This window comes from Seriola aureovittata, chromosome 18, assembly GCF_021018895.1.
Source record: "Seriola aureovittata isolate HTS-2021-v1 ecotype China chromosome 18, ASM2101889v1, whole genome shotgun sequence".
In the NCBI taxonomy this organism is placed as follows: domain Eukaryota; kingdom Metazoa; phylum Chordata; class Actinopteri; order Carangiformes; family Carangidae; genus Seriola; species Seriola aureovittata.
Window position 1 is genome coordinate 6,055,945 of NC_079381.1, and position 16,809 is coordinate 6,072,753.

At 40.6% G+C, this 16,809-nt stretch overlaps 1 protein-coding gene across 1 annotated transcript; it reads left to right on the forward strand.

Annotated features, from left to right (window-relative positions):
* The first annotated feature begins 373 nt into the window (after positions 1–373).
* On the forward strand, positions 374–14,999 carry bnip3lb (BCL2 interacting protein 3 like b). The gene is made up of 6 exons (XM_056403081.1): positions 374–679; positions 5,722–5,953; positions 8,645–8,723; positions 9,172–9,275; positions 10,261–10,410; positions 12,146–14,999. Exons 1-6 carry the CDS (start codon positions 622–624, stop codon positions 12,192–12,194), a joined length of 672 nt encoding a protein of 223 aa, XP_056259056.1. The 5' UTR covers positions 374–621; the 3' UTR covers positions 12,195–14,999.
* Positions 15,000–16,809: the final 1,810 nt, after the last annotated feature.

Below are 16,809 nucleotides of genomic sequence, written 5' to 3' on the forward strand. Positions count from 1 at the left end.
GTAAATCCAGCTGTGGTTCTATAACTGGTCTGACCAATTGACAAAATGAAAACTAGCCGCTCTCTGGTACTTGATGAACCACTTACGGTTAATTGAAATCAGCTGATGGGGTGTCTGCTTGCTGAAAACTAGGCTTGGACAGTAGGCACACATCTGCCTCATGTCTCCACTGGCGTGTTCATATGTACGTGCGTGCACGCACGCCTCCGGCATGGGCGGATTGAGTTAGTAGTAATAATTTGATGTCATATTCATCGAATTTCCATTATCCGTTATTAATTGGTGCTGCTGGTAAATGCATGTCGGCGGATGTTTTTGTTTTGTTTTTCCAGCTCGTTATGTAATTCGACTCCCTCTCTTTGTTATCAACCGGACGGTCTGACGTCATCACCCAGCTCCGGGAAGGTCTGAGCGGCTCGCGGCTGCTGCCTTCAGACCAGCTAACGGACGAAAACAAACAGCAGTGCTTTAGCTTAGCTAGCCGGTCACTGAAGAAACGGGGTACCAGGCGACTCGGGTCAGTTGTACTATCCCACGTCTGAATGTGTGCAGATAAGTTGGTGCGCGTTTTGCACTGACTTGAGCCTTTTATGCAACCCGCCCTGCTCACCAGGCACGAAGATGTCCAACGCTGCTAACAGTACTTCTACAGACAACAACGGAGACTCTGGGCTAAATGGTAAGCTAAACATGTTCAAATTGCTGAACTAGACCAGCCTGTCAGTGTATTTTCTCTCTGGGTCATGTGTCGGGGTACGCGGCTGTATGCTAAGAATACGTTTATTGGTAGCTTTTAATCGTTAAAGGTAGTTTAATTTGCATGTGAATGTTTTTTTTCCTCGCCGAAGCTACATCGAAAGGGGAGGAGTGAGAACGCTATGTTCCGTGTGTTTATTGACAGTGGGCGCACCAATGGCGTTTCGACAGGCTTGACTGACAGGATAGTAAGCCAATCAGCGATTCACGCGAAGCGGTGGAGGAGGGTTTAAGGGCCATCAACAAGGCGAGATGGTAGAAGTCGTCAGAATCGACAAATATGGGGACAGAGAGATGTTGACAATTTACACGTAGTTACTGTACTGTACAGTTAGTGAAATTCTTGTAAACAACAGAGGCCAGCGTAGATATCTGAACGTTATGTCTGCATTCAGGCTTTTATGTATTTTATTTTTGGGGTTCAGTCCATATAGGAGTACCAACACTTATGTTAAAATAATCCATTTCAAAGTAATTACGGTTTATTTCTAAATAGATTACTAGTTCAATTAGCATTTGACGAATATAATTGTACACAGTCTTTTCACAGCAGAAGTCCATCTGTGTAGAAATATACGGCATGGACCCTCAGTTATGTAAGTGGTATAAAATACACACAAGACCTCGGCTTTCATAGGCCATAGAGACGTAAACAAAGGCATGTTTATTACTCTGACTCAGGGGCCTTAGAAAGCTGTTGTGGTTTAACTTTTACCACACTATGGAGGGGGGGCATGACTTGGCATGCTATTTATGGCCACAGTGACAAGGAGACAGACGTTTTGGACGTGCGGAGGGTGGGGAAAGTGTTAAAGCACACGGCAGAGAAGGAACATGTAGGCTGGTGGATTGAAAGCCACAATCTGGACAGGAATCAAACTTTCCAGCCCATTTTCTTATTTAACAGACAAAATTTTTCATGTGATTGGATAGCCAGCAGTGGATAGTCATCTCTTTAAAAATGAAGCAAGTTGTCAGCATTTGGCTGGTGCTTAGTGATAATGTTCTACCCTGGTTTGTCATTTGTGTATTCAGCAGCATGTTTAGTTGTTTCTCCCCCCTGTTGTATGAAATGAAAAGCAACAAGTGTTGCTTTTATTCTGCTCAAGTCTGGCAGCCCTGTTGTGTATTTTAGAGCAGTCTAACCCAGTGGTTCTCAACCTTTTTTGGGCCAGTGCCTCTTATCCATTATCCAGGACCCTTACTGCCCCCATCAAAAAAAAAAAAAAATTATTATATTATTATGATATTCTATTCATTATTATGACTATTATTCTGTGTTGTATCATGAAAAAACATATAATTGTATGCCAAATAACAGATTTTATTTAAGTTGGAATATCATTATCATTAGTTTCCCTGGGAACAAAATAGACTTTCATGGCCTCAAAACACTTGTTCACACAATAAACACATTAGAAGTTGTGCATTAGTGGGAGAAGGTGTGAATCCATAGCTAAGATATTAGATACAATACTGGCGACAATTTTCTTGTTCTGTGTCATTATACTTATACTAATATGTTGAAAAACACACAGATATGCCACATATTATGCAGCATGTAACTTTTTGGCAATTGAATTGTGTGTGGTGTCTGTCTTGTAAATTTGTAACCACAGCAATAACACAGCGTTGACGATGTGTTCTCCAGAGGTACAAATATTATAGAAAGAAGAAGAATATTTAGAAGAAACTCTTAATTTTCTCCACAGGGAATACCAAGGAAAAGACCATTGGTTTTCCTGAGTTGACATAGTAAACGCCATACTGGTGAAATTTTATAGATGATACTCGTATCTCTGAAGTAAAGATTCGTTGCTATGGAAACGACACACTTAACGTTGTCTAGTTGCATTTGTGTAAACTGGCATATTTCAGTGTTGCAGATCACATTCTTCTGCAAATAGTTGCAGGTTTCAGCTTGTCTCGTGAAGATTTGGTGTAAACTCACCTTAAACAAACATCCCTGAAGAACACCTCAACGCCCCCCTTTAAAAAATTTTGTTTCCAGCGGCCCCCAATGTTCTCCTGTGGGGCTGTATCTCCCCCCATTTAGAAACGCTAGTCTAATCTGTTATATCTTGAAAAACCTGGTTGGAGAAGGCCTGTAAATACTGCAGAAGTATTAGCCATTTTAATTTGTCAGGGGCCCCATAATCCCTTGCTGCAACATTAACCCAATACCATTTTTGAAAAACTTAGTGGTTGGTATTACATTTTACTAAGCCAAAATAACTTACGAACTATAAAATCCACAGCAGACTTTGTTGGTGGCATTGGTGCACCAGGACATATATACACTGTAACGGTACATGCTGTGACATAGCTTTAGGGACAATAAGACCTTGCACTTATCAGATGGAGAGGCCAGCAGTGTGCTGTTATCTGAGAGTGTGTTATTTTTAGCGTTTCCCTGAACTCTAACACCAGTGTCATAAACATTTTTATCTAATACCTGGATCTTCAGGCGAGAGGCAGCCTCAGCCCTCCTCCCTCCCATCTGAGCCTCAGCATCAGTGGATCAAAGAGGTCACATCATGTCTGCCTCCTCTAAACCACCCGGCAGCTGATAACGGTTCTGTGGCCAGAATGTTCGGAAGCGTCGGCTCCATGGCAACGTGGTTTTAGTCCACGGGGCAGAGACAATGGGCTGTCGACAGCAGCTTGGCTCGCGGTCCGCCATGTAATCCGCGGGATGAGTGTGAGTGCTGAGTCGAGGCCTGTTTTGGGGTGGGGGCGGGCACCGCTTGGGTAGTGGGTATAGCTGGCCTGATGCCTGTGAAATACAGTCCCCTGTATGCTCATGCGAACATGGTGTTTACTTACTGTTATGGGGTCATGTGACCTGCTCAGGAGGCATTCCTCTTTTTAATTTGGTGAAGACAGAAGGAGAAAGTGTTTTTAAAGCTGCATAATGACAGATATTAGAATTTTTTTTCCCCCTTTCTCCAAATTCTTGCCCTGGATAACCAGCCCCTCCTCTGTATTTGTAACCCAGCTTTGGCATGCTGTGCCTCCTCAGCTGCCAGTCCATGCCAGAGCTCACGTACAAACAGGGAGACTATCATATATCACAGTCAAGGTCTGCAAGAACCCACAGCATATACACAGGCAGGCATTTCTACTGCCCTTTCATCACACAGCAGTAAATAGACCTTTACTCTTGAACTTCTTTGACTGACAGTCTCAAGCTCTCCATCTTGTTGTGTGATCAGTGCGATCAGAAAATCATTTTGACATCACCCTTCTCTTTTGCATTCCCCCTATTTGTCTTTTGCTTGACAAGACGTAGATGTTTTGACATGTCATAGCAGGAAAAGCATAGGCACAATTAACATCAATGATGGTTGTAAATCCATTTAGGTGTGACAGTTCCTGGGCCTCTTTATTGTGCACACTGGCTCACCAGGACACTAACAACTGAAAAGAGCCATCATTAATCTTATCCGTTACACCTGTGCTTGTCAAATGTCTGCTGTGAAAAAGGTCTTTCCAGGATCAAACTATAGCTTTCCTTGCTCTCATTAGTAGTTCAGACAGTGTCAGAAATCTAGCATTTTGGAACTAAAGAAAAGAAGACTAATAGTGTCACTACAGACAAAAATTGTAATTCTTATTCTTCAAAAGGAGACAGTAGGGCTGATGGTGGGGTAGGTGTGTCTTTAGTTTCAGGCCCACTCTTATGATCAATTATGGTATTATTAGTTCCACCTGTGCTTGTTCTGCTATGACAAGTCAACATGTCTGCAGTAAAAATGTCTATTAGGAACTCAGTGACAGCTCAAAGTGAAATTATTTGTGAAAGCTCCTGATAGGATCAAACATGTGAACAGTGAAAAATGAACATAAGTGGTTTAACTTAAGATGAGGTGAGCAGTGTGCTTCTCAGGCAGGTTATTATTCTGGGAATGTTACCAAAATGGTGTTAATACACACCAAAAAAAAAAACATTTTCACACTATTAATTTTAGTGGTAATGTAAGCAAAGAGCCTGCTCCTTGGGACATAGCAGATCTTGATCTAAACAGGATATTGGCTTATTGCTCTGAACAGGATATTGGCCTAATGGTTTATTGCCATTACTTTCCACTGGCTCTGTCTTATCAGGCAATCCTGACATTTGTATCCAGACATGTTTAAACTGAGAAACTCTTTTAATATTGTAATGTACACATATTACAACATTAACAGTCCAGTCAGTTGAAAAATCACTTTGTAATGAAGTTGACTGCCATGCCAAATATTTTCTTTGAAAATATTTTCATTCATTTTCAAAGTTTCATCTTTAATACAATACAGTATAATAGCTTAATTTTGGTTTATAAACCAAGTGGACAAAACAGTTTTACAAAATCCAGGTGAAAATAGGATTTAAATAATGTCACTTGGAATTGAAACTCATTTGTAGTAGTAATTCCTTTTTTTTCTTTTTATTTAAAATATATATATTCTTACTCGCTGCACGGTGGTGCAGTGGTTAGCGCTGTCGCCTCACAGCAAGAAGGTTCCGGGCTCGGCCGTGGGATCTTTCTGTGTGGAGTTTGCATGTTCTCCCCGTGCAAGTGTGGGTTCTCTCCGGGTAAATTGACCATAGGTGTGGCTGTGAGTGTGAATGGTTGTCTGTCTCTATGTGTTTGCCTTGCGATGGACTGGCGACCTGTCCAGGGCGTACCCCGCCTCTCGCCCGAAAAGATGCTGGGATAGGCTCCAGCCCCCCCGCGACCCTACTAGAGGATAAGCGGTAGAAAATGAATGAATATTCTTACTCAGTTTTCTGGTACATATTCGTAAGCTCCTGAATTTTGCCCCAGTTTTCCATCCACTTGTTGCAAGGGGATGTTGTGTAATGGTGGTCAGTTTTTCTTGGAGCAGGAAAAATGGTTTAAACTGATCCTTTTTTTTTTTTTTTTTTTTTTTAATATAAATGTGTGCATTTGAAAATAATTAAACCCTTTCTCTCCACAGGCTCCTGGGTGGAGTTGGAGATGAACAGAGGTGCAGCTGGCTCGGCCCAGTCGCCCTCCACAGGCGGCCCGGCCCCGGGCCTGCTGCCCCTCCCTCAGGTGGAGGAAGAGGAGGCCATGGTAGGGGGGCTGGAGCACGTCCCGTCCTCATCTTCAATCCACAACGGAGACATGGAGAAGATCCTGTTGGATGCCCAGCACGAGTCGAGCCGCAGCAACTCCTCCTGCGACAGGTAATGTAAAAAATCCTCTGAAAGTATTTCAACTCACTTCTTCAAAACTGACCCTAATTTGCCCGCTGAAGGGACCCTGAGAAGATGCGAGCCCCCAGTTCCTCCAGGGGTACGGTTACATATCTGAACCTGATCTCTGACCTCCTTGAAGATAATGGGAAAAGTATTTGAATGCAACTCATGTTATTGTGAATGCATAAATAACACATACAAAAAGTTAGTCATGTTAATGTAAGTACAGATGAGGTCATGAGATTTTCCACCACAAGACAAAACTTCAGAGAAAGTCACGAGGTCTTGGATTCACACATGCCTGTTTTTATAGCTGTGGAAGATTAGAAAATGTGGTGAAGTTGGTTTTCGTCTCCTCTTGACTTTCACTCAGTTTGGAGCTGCCTGTTTCAGAAGACTCAACAACACTGTTTATTTTAGACCCCAAAACAAAATCACTTAATTATAACCCTGAATCTGATGTAAAGCTCTGGGATGTTAAGAAACTCCGCCTTAGCATCTAGTGTCTCCATTTGTTAACACCCTGACACCCTGCCCCTCTCTTTCCATCAAGGGTGTAATAGTAGAAAAGTAATGGAATGGATTTACATATAATCACATGTATTTTTCACATGTTATGTCTTGGCAGCAATATAATGGAAACATCTATGTAGTTTAAAGTCTGTGTAGGCTGTGACTGAACCACATGTGGTCATAAAGCCAACTTTCACTAGACCTTCCAGCTCTTAATCTCTGAACTACTGTTTGTGCTGTGTTGTAGGTACAGTATGTTATTTTTTGTTTTTAATCCAACAAAAATCCAGTTAAAAATGTAATTTAAATGTAAGTACTATTGCATACCAATGCAAACTGTACTTTTATTTCTTTTTTTTTTTTTTACGCCTCGTCTGTAATCATTTGCTCATTTGCTTCATCTCCCATTTGTTCCCTTACCTTTCTATGGCTATTTGAACTACAAACAGTGTCTTCTTGCTGAAGTTACCATAACCTCAATGAAAAAGATGATCATTCAAATGCAGAAAAAACTGCAGTGTTGAGTAGCTTTCCAGAGAGATAACTCTTCTTGGATGCCCAGGTGGCTGTTCATCTGCTAATAATCCAATAAAACATCACTGGAGAAGCTGTAATGTAAAAACATTTTTATAGGAGGTTAAATATTGGAGTTATAGCTTCTCAAAATCCTCAACCTTCCTCATTATTCCAGTGGAAAAATGAAATGACCTCATAGACCAAGAGGAGCTTCTCTGTCATAATTACACTCTCACCATGTGGAGTCAGCTTTGACTTGACAGCTGCTCAGAAGTTGAGTTGGCTTCTGAAAATAAAATGACGTCTTCTCTCACAGCATGCCTCCCATTTTATTCAGCACGTTAGAAAAAGCCTTGAGGTCGCAGCTATATCATGTGTTTGTGTGTAATCAGTGAGGCTGCGATAAAGCAGAGCTTATCAGAGAGCAGGGAAGTCAGCTGTCAGTGAGTCACCTGAGGATGTTTTCAAGCATTTGAGCCAAGAACACTGAATCAACAAGATGCTCTGAAATAAGCAAGAACACAAGCAACACAACCAGCATGGCACTGTCTGAACAATTTAAGAACAATCCCAAGTGTTATATGGCACAGAAGTACTTAGGAAAATGTTTTCTTTACTTATCCCTCTGGAACACACACCTCAGTACACATTTCATCAGAGAGGTCAGAGTGTAGGAGCAGTTGGACTTTACTTACTCTTTTGTCAAAAACCCAACTGCTAAATGATGTGAGATGGTGGAGACGGAGAATTTATATTCATTGATTAATTGTATTGTCATTGTTTAATTGATCACTAATAATGAAAATAAACTTTATTTATATAGTACTTTTCTTAACAAAGTTCTAAAGTGCTTAACAGAAAGTAAAGGTGAATTTAAAATTTTTAAAAACAGCAATTACATACAAAAGAAAAACAAAGGGATCATAAAACAGAGGGTAATGAAATTAAGTTGCACAAAAATAATAAATTGTCTGTAAACACAAAAACATTCCGATAAAGTATTTTGAGAATAGTTTAATGATACTGCCTGTCTGACCTCGATAGGACTGTTCCACAGAGATTAGTGCTGACTATTAATGACTATAAATAATGTAGCCAGAAGTATTAAGTAAAGATATTAAAGATTTTACAGTTTAATTTTATGTTAAGTGTTTTTGGCCATCACCTTGGGACCATATTGGAAAATAAGTGTTCTTCCTGTAACCTGTTGTCTCTTGAATTCAGTTTATTATGTAGACTCATAAATAAATCAAATGGAAAAATCAACTTTATTACGTTATGAAAATGTCAGACTAGGAGGAGAAAAGGTGTTTCCTCTGTCAGTTACACCTCGGCTATATATTTTTAAGGTTTTGCAATACTCTGATAAACCTTAATGGCTTAACTGGGAACAGAGCCTGTACCCACGGCACTGTTGCTATGGCTACCTTTCGTTTAATATTCTTTCTCTAATATCGTAATATTCTGACTGGTTGTTCAATTTTAGATCTGAACTACGTTTGAGGTTTTCAGTCACCTGATTGCATCGTACGTCTGTCATTCAATCAGCAACAAATATTTTCCATATCATAAAACCTATAAATTCCCTCATGAGAATTTACATAAAGGAAGTCTTGAGTTGAGACATATTGTTGTTGACTTCACCTGCAGCCCTCCACGGCCCCACAGTCCCCAGGATGATGGACAGATCATCTTCGACGTGGATGTGACCGGCAGAAGAGACAGCCAAGTAAGAGCTTGTTCGCCTCTCAGGTTCTCATCAGTCTGTTGCCATGGCAACCTGAACCACTGGCCCTGAAGTGGTGTGTGTGCACATGTGAATGACAGATGCTGCCTGCCTTTAGTTTCTATGGCGATGGCTGTTGCACCCAGTGGGGATTATTGTTTCTTTTACACAGCATGTCTTGTCACCATGACTTTCATTCTTTTATTCCTGACCTCTCTCTGTGCACTCTCGGAAAAAAATCTTGTTTTTTTAATCTTTTTGTGTGTTTTTCTGTAGTGAAAAACTGATTTAAGAATGAGTCTCTGTGTCGGTGGCACAGACATGCACAAATATACTGTACAAGAAGTGTCCTGAAAGAAGTGTGTGTGTGTGTGTGTGTGTGTGTGTGTGTGTGTGTGTGTGTGTGTGTGTGTGTGTGTGTGTGTGTGTGTGTGTGTGTGTGTGTCTTCAGTCAGAAGAGGATGTCTTGGACAAGGAGAGGGACATGGACATCCTAATGAAGGACGCAGACTGGGTTGCTGACTGGTCTAGTCGACCAGAAAACATTCCCCCCAAGTAAGTTTCAACTCGGTAAACATCAGCATAATGTTTCTATGGCAACTGAACACACACAGCTGCTTGTCCTGTGAAAGTGGTTAGTCATTATGGTAATAAAGTTGGTCTAAGGCACAAATGTAAAGCCAATTGGCAGAAATTGTCTTTGAAAGTGATGCTAATGTAACCTTTGAAGAGTTGAAGATTCGTTTCTTTTACAAAAATCTGGAGAAAGTTATTTACATTTTATCTTTCATTATTTCTTCCTTGACAAAAATCACTTGTGTCTAAAAACTGATGGCTCAATATTGCTCTTTAGGCATATAGGCAAATGTTACATAGTGAAATTATGTCATACTTTTAGGCTTTCCACCCAGCCTCTCCTTTTATATAAAACCCACAGCTTTGTCAAGCCAGTCTACCAAGGGTTAGCAGCAAGATATGTGTGTTTGGGTGTCAGTTTGTAGCAACATAATCATCAGCTCTCTGTGCTGCTAAAGGCTCAGACATATATGGACTTAGGCCTGGAGTGCCTCTCCTTCATTCTTCTCATGCAGCAGCCACCATAACCAATGACTGAAGTGTCTAAAGATGTAGCTGCTCTTATGGTTGCTAAATTATGACCTCAGTTAAAAGACTGACTGTAAGGAAATGAGAGGAACTGTTCGCCCAGCATCTTTCTAGAAACCCCACTTCAATACTTTTTTCTTCCAATAGAAAGTGAGACTTCATAGCTAATTTCAGCTCTTGTAATTGGTGTCTTGGTGGAAGCTTTGAAAATGACTGTAGCGTTAAAATGAATGAATATTCTCATCATTAATTAATCAGTTAATTATTTTTCCATTACAAGATTTCATTACATTTCAGGTTTTCAATGTACAACAGAGAAAGGAAGCATATTCTCACTGCAGAAGCTTTTAACCACAGTGAGATGGGGGTGTGTTTACCTTGGTTGTCAGGCTGTCAGTAAACTGCTCTGTGTCTAAAGTGCCTGTGATTTGTGCAGGGAGTTTCATTTCCGCCACCCTCGACGCTCAGTAACGCTCAGCATGAGGAAGACTGGGGCCATGAAGAAAGGAGGCATCTTCTCCGCTGAGTTCCTCAAAGTCTTCATCCCCTCGCTGCTACTATCACACATCCTCGCTCTGGGGCTGGGGTAAGAAACACCGCAGATCACCTACACAATGAGTTTACATCAAGACTGACAGGAGTTTAATGAACTGATCAGAAGTGTATTCTTGTCAGAGTGTGAAACCAGTATTTACACAGAACACTAAAACTGTGAACTGAAGCCAAAAGTTGACAACTTCTTGTAACTTATCTAAGGTCGAAGGTCAAAGACTACACAAATTTAACATTTATGAAACGTAAATTTCATTTTATTCTGACTAATATTTCCTACTTGTTCACAAACCCCAGCAGGGGGAGCTGTAGAGCTGCAGACACATCAGCTGTGTGTCTGTCTGACAAACTGACAGAGCAGCTGCTGACTGAAAAGCTGCACACCTGCTTTCTCATAGTGAGCTCCGACACTCCCTGGGGCACTCCATGTTTGTAATAATACATTTTACATTAATCCTGGCTCCTCAGTCACATAATGTCACAGCAGTGATATCTGAGACAGCAGTCTTTTCTTGGACATGATGCAATATGCAAAAAGTGTCATTAGCAAACCTGTCAAGATCAAAGCGGCGTCCCTGTTAGCCATTCACAGGTTTATATGGTGACATAATGAGTCACTGTTGTTAATTTTTATTTTATCATAATTCTTTTATATACAAATTTGAGTTTCCCTTTTTCTGAGTGTTACCTGATGGTCTATAGTCCTGGGTTTATGGGTTATTTTAGTTTCTGTGTAGATAGATACTGATATATAGGCTTATATATTAGTTTGGCTGGTACCAACTATCAAAAGCTATATCAATAATTATCCTCTCATACTACAGTTGAGTTTCAAAATCATAATGTCATACAGTATTCTTACATTCAAAGGAAAAAAACACTTAAGATGTCTGAGAAATTGGATCTGGAATTGTAGAAAGTATATATGAAAAGAAAATTGCTATTGTATCAAATTAGTATTATTCTGTGTTACTGTATACATTGCAAGCTGCAATATGCTGTAATATAAGACAACTGGTTAAATTCTGTAGTTAACGCAACACATTTTAGAATACCTCGTTTTTATAGATATTATATAAGCTTGGAATACAGCATGCAGCTTGTTAGCATCAAAGTACTCTCGTTTCTCTGTATTTTTTCTAAATTAAGTGGATTCAACCCTTAGACCTTTCTGATGGTGAACGTTTGGATGTGTCAAAGCAGGAAAAGCACAGGTGTAACCAGCAACATTAATGAAGGCTGTATTCATGTAGGTGAGCCAGGGTTGTCTGAGGTTTAACTGGTCATTCTTTGATTACATCATCTTGTTGCGCCCTCTTCTTCTGCAGTTGTTTAATGGCAGCCAACTGGAAAATTAGCTGTTGTAGAGCTAATATTTGCGTAAGAGTAATGGAGTAGGACACAAGCCTTCTTTTGCCGATTTTGCCGACGCCTGTGTAAGTCAAAAACAATGCAGGGGAAAATGTCCCCCAGTTTGGAAACCACTGGCTTCACATCCAGCTATTTTTAACGAATCCATTGAAAGGTGAAGACAGAAAAATGAATGCAACTTCACCAGTTGAAAGATGATTCCTGACCTCAGATCAGGGTATTGGCAAGAGGTTAAGCATTTTTTTTCTTCTTCTTCACTGTTGACAAGGAAATGCCTTGCATGCCTTTGTGGTAAATCACCGCATTTTTCACTATGTTTGAGTTTTAAGTCAAATTCCCATGCGTCAGTGCTTGACAGTGATTTGTAACTGCTTTGTGTCTGTGTACCTTCTTTTCAGAGTCTATATCGGAAAGAAGTTGACCACGCCACCCGCCAGCTCTTTCTGAAGCTGAAACGGAAGAAAAGTGCCTGAGAAGTGGCCATGAGTTGTTGGAGAAAGCTTTGCTGACGTGAGAAGAACGAACGCCCGTCTCTCCTCCCTCTGTCCCCGCCTGCCCCTGCTTCCCCTCCTCGTCCCTGAGATATGACATGTTCTCAGGAGAAATGCATCTGCCCCCCCCTCCTCCCCCACCCTTTTTTCTTGATTGGCTATTCTCTGACTGTCTGTGGATACCCCCCCTTCCCCTTATATCCTTCACTCATTTGTATAAGCTTTTCAAAGAATGAATAAGGTCATGTTTCCCTTTCCTCAGCGACTGTGTTCAAATGTTTATAATGGGTGGGTTTTCAGGGAGGGTCGCAGCATTAAACCAAACTCTTCTACTACACACGCTGTCCCATTGCCCTTTGATGGTCTGACAAAAGGGAGGGACTGTCCAGTTTTAGAACTGACCACAGATTGTGCCACCTACACAAGTAGCCCAACTCTCGACCCCAAAAGGGTTCGACCAAATTCAGAGTCAGCTATGCGAACTGAAAATGTGATCATGCCTTTTTTGAAAGTAGCCATTTTGTTCATCTTCTTTAGGTAGTACTGCCTTTTTCTTTTTAAATTTATTTCACAACAGCGGTGGCTTATTGAGGAGTTGTAATGGAAGGAGTTACCATAGTGGCCATCCCAAACCACCAAGCGCTCATGAATTGCACTGTCTCTGAGAGTCTCTGGCTGTGTTTGCCAGAAGAGAGAGACAGAGATGTGACACTTTCACCTTTTCTGTGATGGAAACTAGAAATTAAAACAATTCAGTTCTGCAGCTGAATGAATTTTCTTGCAAAGTGACAATAACTGGAAACCAGGGTGTGGATGTTTGTTGCGCAGGCAGGCAGTGTGTCCCTCTCCGTGTGTACACTAACAGTATTTTGTGGTTGGGTCAACAGCGCTGTACGGTCAAGAAACGTCTGTGTCCATGTTGTCCTTCCAGTGAGCCTCCTGGTCTGTCTACAACGTATTGTAGCACTACTTTGGTCTTGACTGGTCGATTCCCGCTTACCTTTACTCCAGACCGGGCTGGATATTTCATGGGACTGTGCTGATATTTTCTTTTTAGTGTGGATTTTGTGTAATCAGAAAGGATTTGATGCCAAAAAGCTTGAAAATATGAGACATAAAGCTACGGACATTTGTTTTCATGATGTTTAACTGATTTTATTTACAAAAGTAAAAGGTATTTCATAAAAAACTAGAAGTTAAATATCGAACTTGAAAGAATTGAAGAATTATACAAGGAATTTTACTTTGAAGATATCAGGAGAAGCCGTAATTATTGTCCAGTAGTAGCCAGCCCTGCATCCGAACACTCCATCATATTTGCCAAAATTTCAAAACCAAACAGGTAGAAATACTTCATCACGCTGCTGATGAAGGGAACTGACTTCAGGGTCGGTCTGTGTTTGGGCAGGCAGAAGGTACCTGGTGATCATTTCTACATTTGTTTGTCTTCCTCGAGTGACGCCTTAGACGTGCAGCAACTTGTAACTGACTGAAGGGATTGTCTAAGCACAGGTACTTGGCTAGCATGTCCAGTAAGGTTGTGTACTCACACAGCATGATTTGAATAGCTCGATATCAGACATCGGCCTCACCGCAGTATCTCTGAGGTTGGACTGTGGTCAGTTTTGTACAAGTGGACCTTCTGTAGCCAGACCTGGTTCAAATAATATTTTATTCAGAAGTTCTCATCAAACACCAGATCTCTAGAAGTTCTTGTATGACTTTTTTTTTTTTTTTGCAGCAGCAGCAGACTTATTCCATGCAGAACTAGGTAATTCCTAGAGATCTGGTTTGTGGCGAGGGAACAGAGGATTTGTCCTGAATTCCACCAGCTCCCTGAGAAAGACATATTTTCATTCAGGAGTAAACACCTCGTTGCAGAATAGAGTAACAGCACAAGTTTTGAGATATAGGACGACATGAGTTCCAGATGTCAAGGTGAACATCATGTTGCCTCTACATGGAACCTGCAATGTCATATTTTTGACACTGAAACTCAAGAAGACCGTTTGTTTGCAGACGACACAAATGGAAAAAAAAAAAAAAATGCATTTCAGTGTCAAGCCTCATTGAGTGAGAAAAGAACAGACAAAAAAAGCTTTCATGACAAACAAAAGAAGAAAGAAAATCTTTAGTTGATTGTGAGTACTTCATGAATGCGTCGACCCTTCTTGGAAGCTAAAGTTGGAAAAGTGTCTGTAAAAACTGAATTGACTGTACTTTTCCTCTTGTGAACAGCTGCCTGATGCGTTAAAGTTGTGACGTCGTGCAGGTTCACTCAGGGCGTGCCATCTACTTTTTTAAACTTGTTACAAGAAGCTCGTTATCGACCAGCAGTGACCACGTTAGGGTGTCGACTTTGCTCTCGTCATCCATTTCAACCGCAGAGATACTGCACTGTTTTTTTGTGCGACAGCCTTGTTTTTTGCCTGTGTTTGTACGTGCAGCATTTTGAAGTAGTGGATTGTTTGTTCTTTCCTGGTTGTTTTTGTTTTTTTCCTGATGTTGGAGAAAGATTGTGAACGCACAGAGCGGGAGTCGAGACGTGGATCATTTCGGAAAAAAGTGTGAAAATAAAAACTATTGTTGATGGCAGGGCCTGATGTGAATAGGAAAATGAAAGTGTGGAAAGAGACCCCCCCCTCAGATTGCAATGGTCTAACAGTAGTTATTGTAATGATGCATTTGCTTTAATTTTCTTTTTTCCCACTACATTGGAAAAATTGATAAACATTTTGTCATTAAACATTACCTGAATGAAGCTATTCTGAGTGGGCCTTTTTAATTTCAACACCTTTTTAAATAAATTACCATGAACGTCCGATAGGAAACATTCAATTTTTTTTTTTTATTATTACTGAATAGCTTTTATATGATTAGTAGAGGGTTTGGAGGAATTTAGCTATTCTGCTGAATAATTGGGTAGGTAAAACCTATTAAGAAAATAAAAGAGCAAATTTTTCTAAATGTGGCTTTAAATTCCTAATTTAACCTTTTTTTTTATTCCTTTTGTTGATGCTTAATTGTATGTTCCTCAAGGCCTTTTTCTATTTATTCATGTTTTTTAAATTAACTGTTTTGTCTATCAATTAAGAATAGAAATAAATTATGCAAGTTATCAGCGCCCAAAGGGATCAAGTCCTAAAAAGTCATAAAGGTAGACAGGAAAATGAAAACTTTTACACTTCATATTGTCTGACAAACCAAATGCTGAGGAAGAATTTAAGGTAAAAGTCATGAAAATAATTAGCTGCTGCTGCTGGTTTTCATTTTGTATCATCTTGTTATTTGCATGTGCCGTCATCGTTTTCAAGTGTTACAAGTGTTTTGTTTTTTCCATCCACTCGCCTCCACACCCTGTCGCCCTCAGCAGCTGGCATAGCCCGCAGCACGTTGTTTTGGATGTGACTCAAGTCCACAGCAGCAGAGGCATGAATGCCTGGTCAGTTAGCACACGCAGCTGAGGTCTGACGCACTGGGTTTCACAGGAAGTCACAAGATGTTTCCTAACTCGCTGGAAATTCCAAGGAACCCTGCTTTACATTTACAGTGTGAAGACACTGGGATCAGTTTGAACACCGTAGCTGAGGTAAGAAGTGGCTGCGTTTGAAATGATTTGTCCTCATGTGCCCTGCTCTAACTAATCTGTTTGTTCAAAGCTTTTCCTGTTTATATGAATATAACGTTTCCAGTAGCATCGAGTTGCTCTTTGCTGAATCGTCATCCATCAAACCTCTGACCATGTGTGACCTGGATGTTTTAGCTGCCTGAAACCAGAGCAGGAAGACACCATGTCAGCACCGATTGTAGCCATTTGAAACTGCTCAGTGAGGCCCCTGAAGAAAACAGCTTCTATGTCTTTCCCCCTGTTCTCTCTCTCTCTCTCTCTCTCTTTCTCTCTCTCTCTCAGTATTTAATGAGCTGTACAGAGCTGTTCTGGGGAAGCACTGCACTCCAGTGGCGGACAGTCTGCAGTGCTGGTTTCTGTTATATTCTTTGAAATGTTCATTCAATTCATCCATTTGTGTTTTTATTTTCTCAATCTTCATCATTTCTTCAATCAGGTCAGAGCACTTCCATCAGAAGTGAATGTGATGATATAACACCACAACGTGCATCTGTGTGAAATCCTACCTGTAAAAGAACTAAGGGCAGTTGCTGCAGATCTTTGTCAGCTATGTTTTCTCCAACAGGCTTAAAGGTATTCAGAATTTGCAATTGTTTTTTCTCTTGTTGCCAAAATGTCAGTGTCATCCATTATCATTCACACATGAAGCTTCTTCAGAAACCATCTTTTTCACATTCTGCTTCAATCATTCCCACGCATTAGTGTCTACATGTCTATAGTATGTATACACATGGGTCAGTTATTATTCAGTGATTTCACTGGGGTTTGTTGCAGGTTTTCCTCTCAGATATTCAAGCTGCTAACATATAACGTTGTGCTGTTTTTGCAGTCTGGGCTGCTTCCCCCTCCACCACCCTATAGGTTAACATCCCATCAGTAACTACCCTTTAGCGTAACATACAGGACACATACAGAAAAAATATACACATGCATCTTGCCACAC

Bases quoted from the DNA above. Each gene is read 5' to 3' on its own strand.
- bnip3lb (XM_056403081.1), top strand. From the start codon at position 622: ATGTCCAACGCTGCTAACAGTACTTCTACAGACAACAACGGAGACTCT. The intron at 8,724-9,171 runs GTAAGAGCTTGT...GTGTGTCTTCAG, and splicing joins CCGGCAGAAGAGACAGCCAA to TCAGAAGAGGATGTCTTGGA. The intron at 10,411-12,145 runs GTAAGAAACACC...CCTTCTTTTCAG, and splicing joins ATCCTCGCTCTGGGGCTGGG to AGTCTATATCGGAAAGAAGT.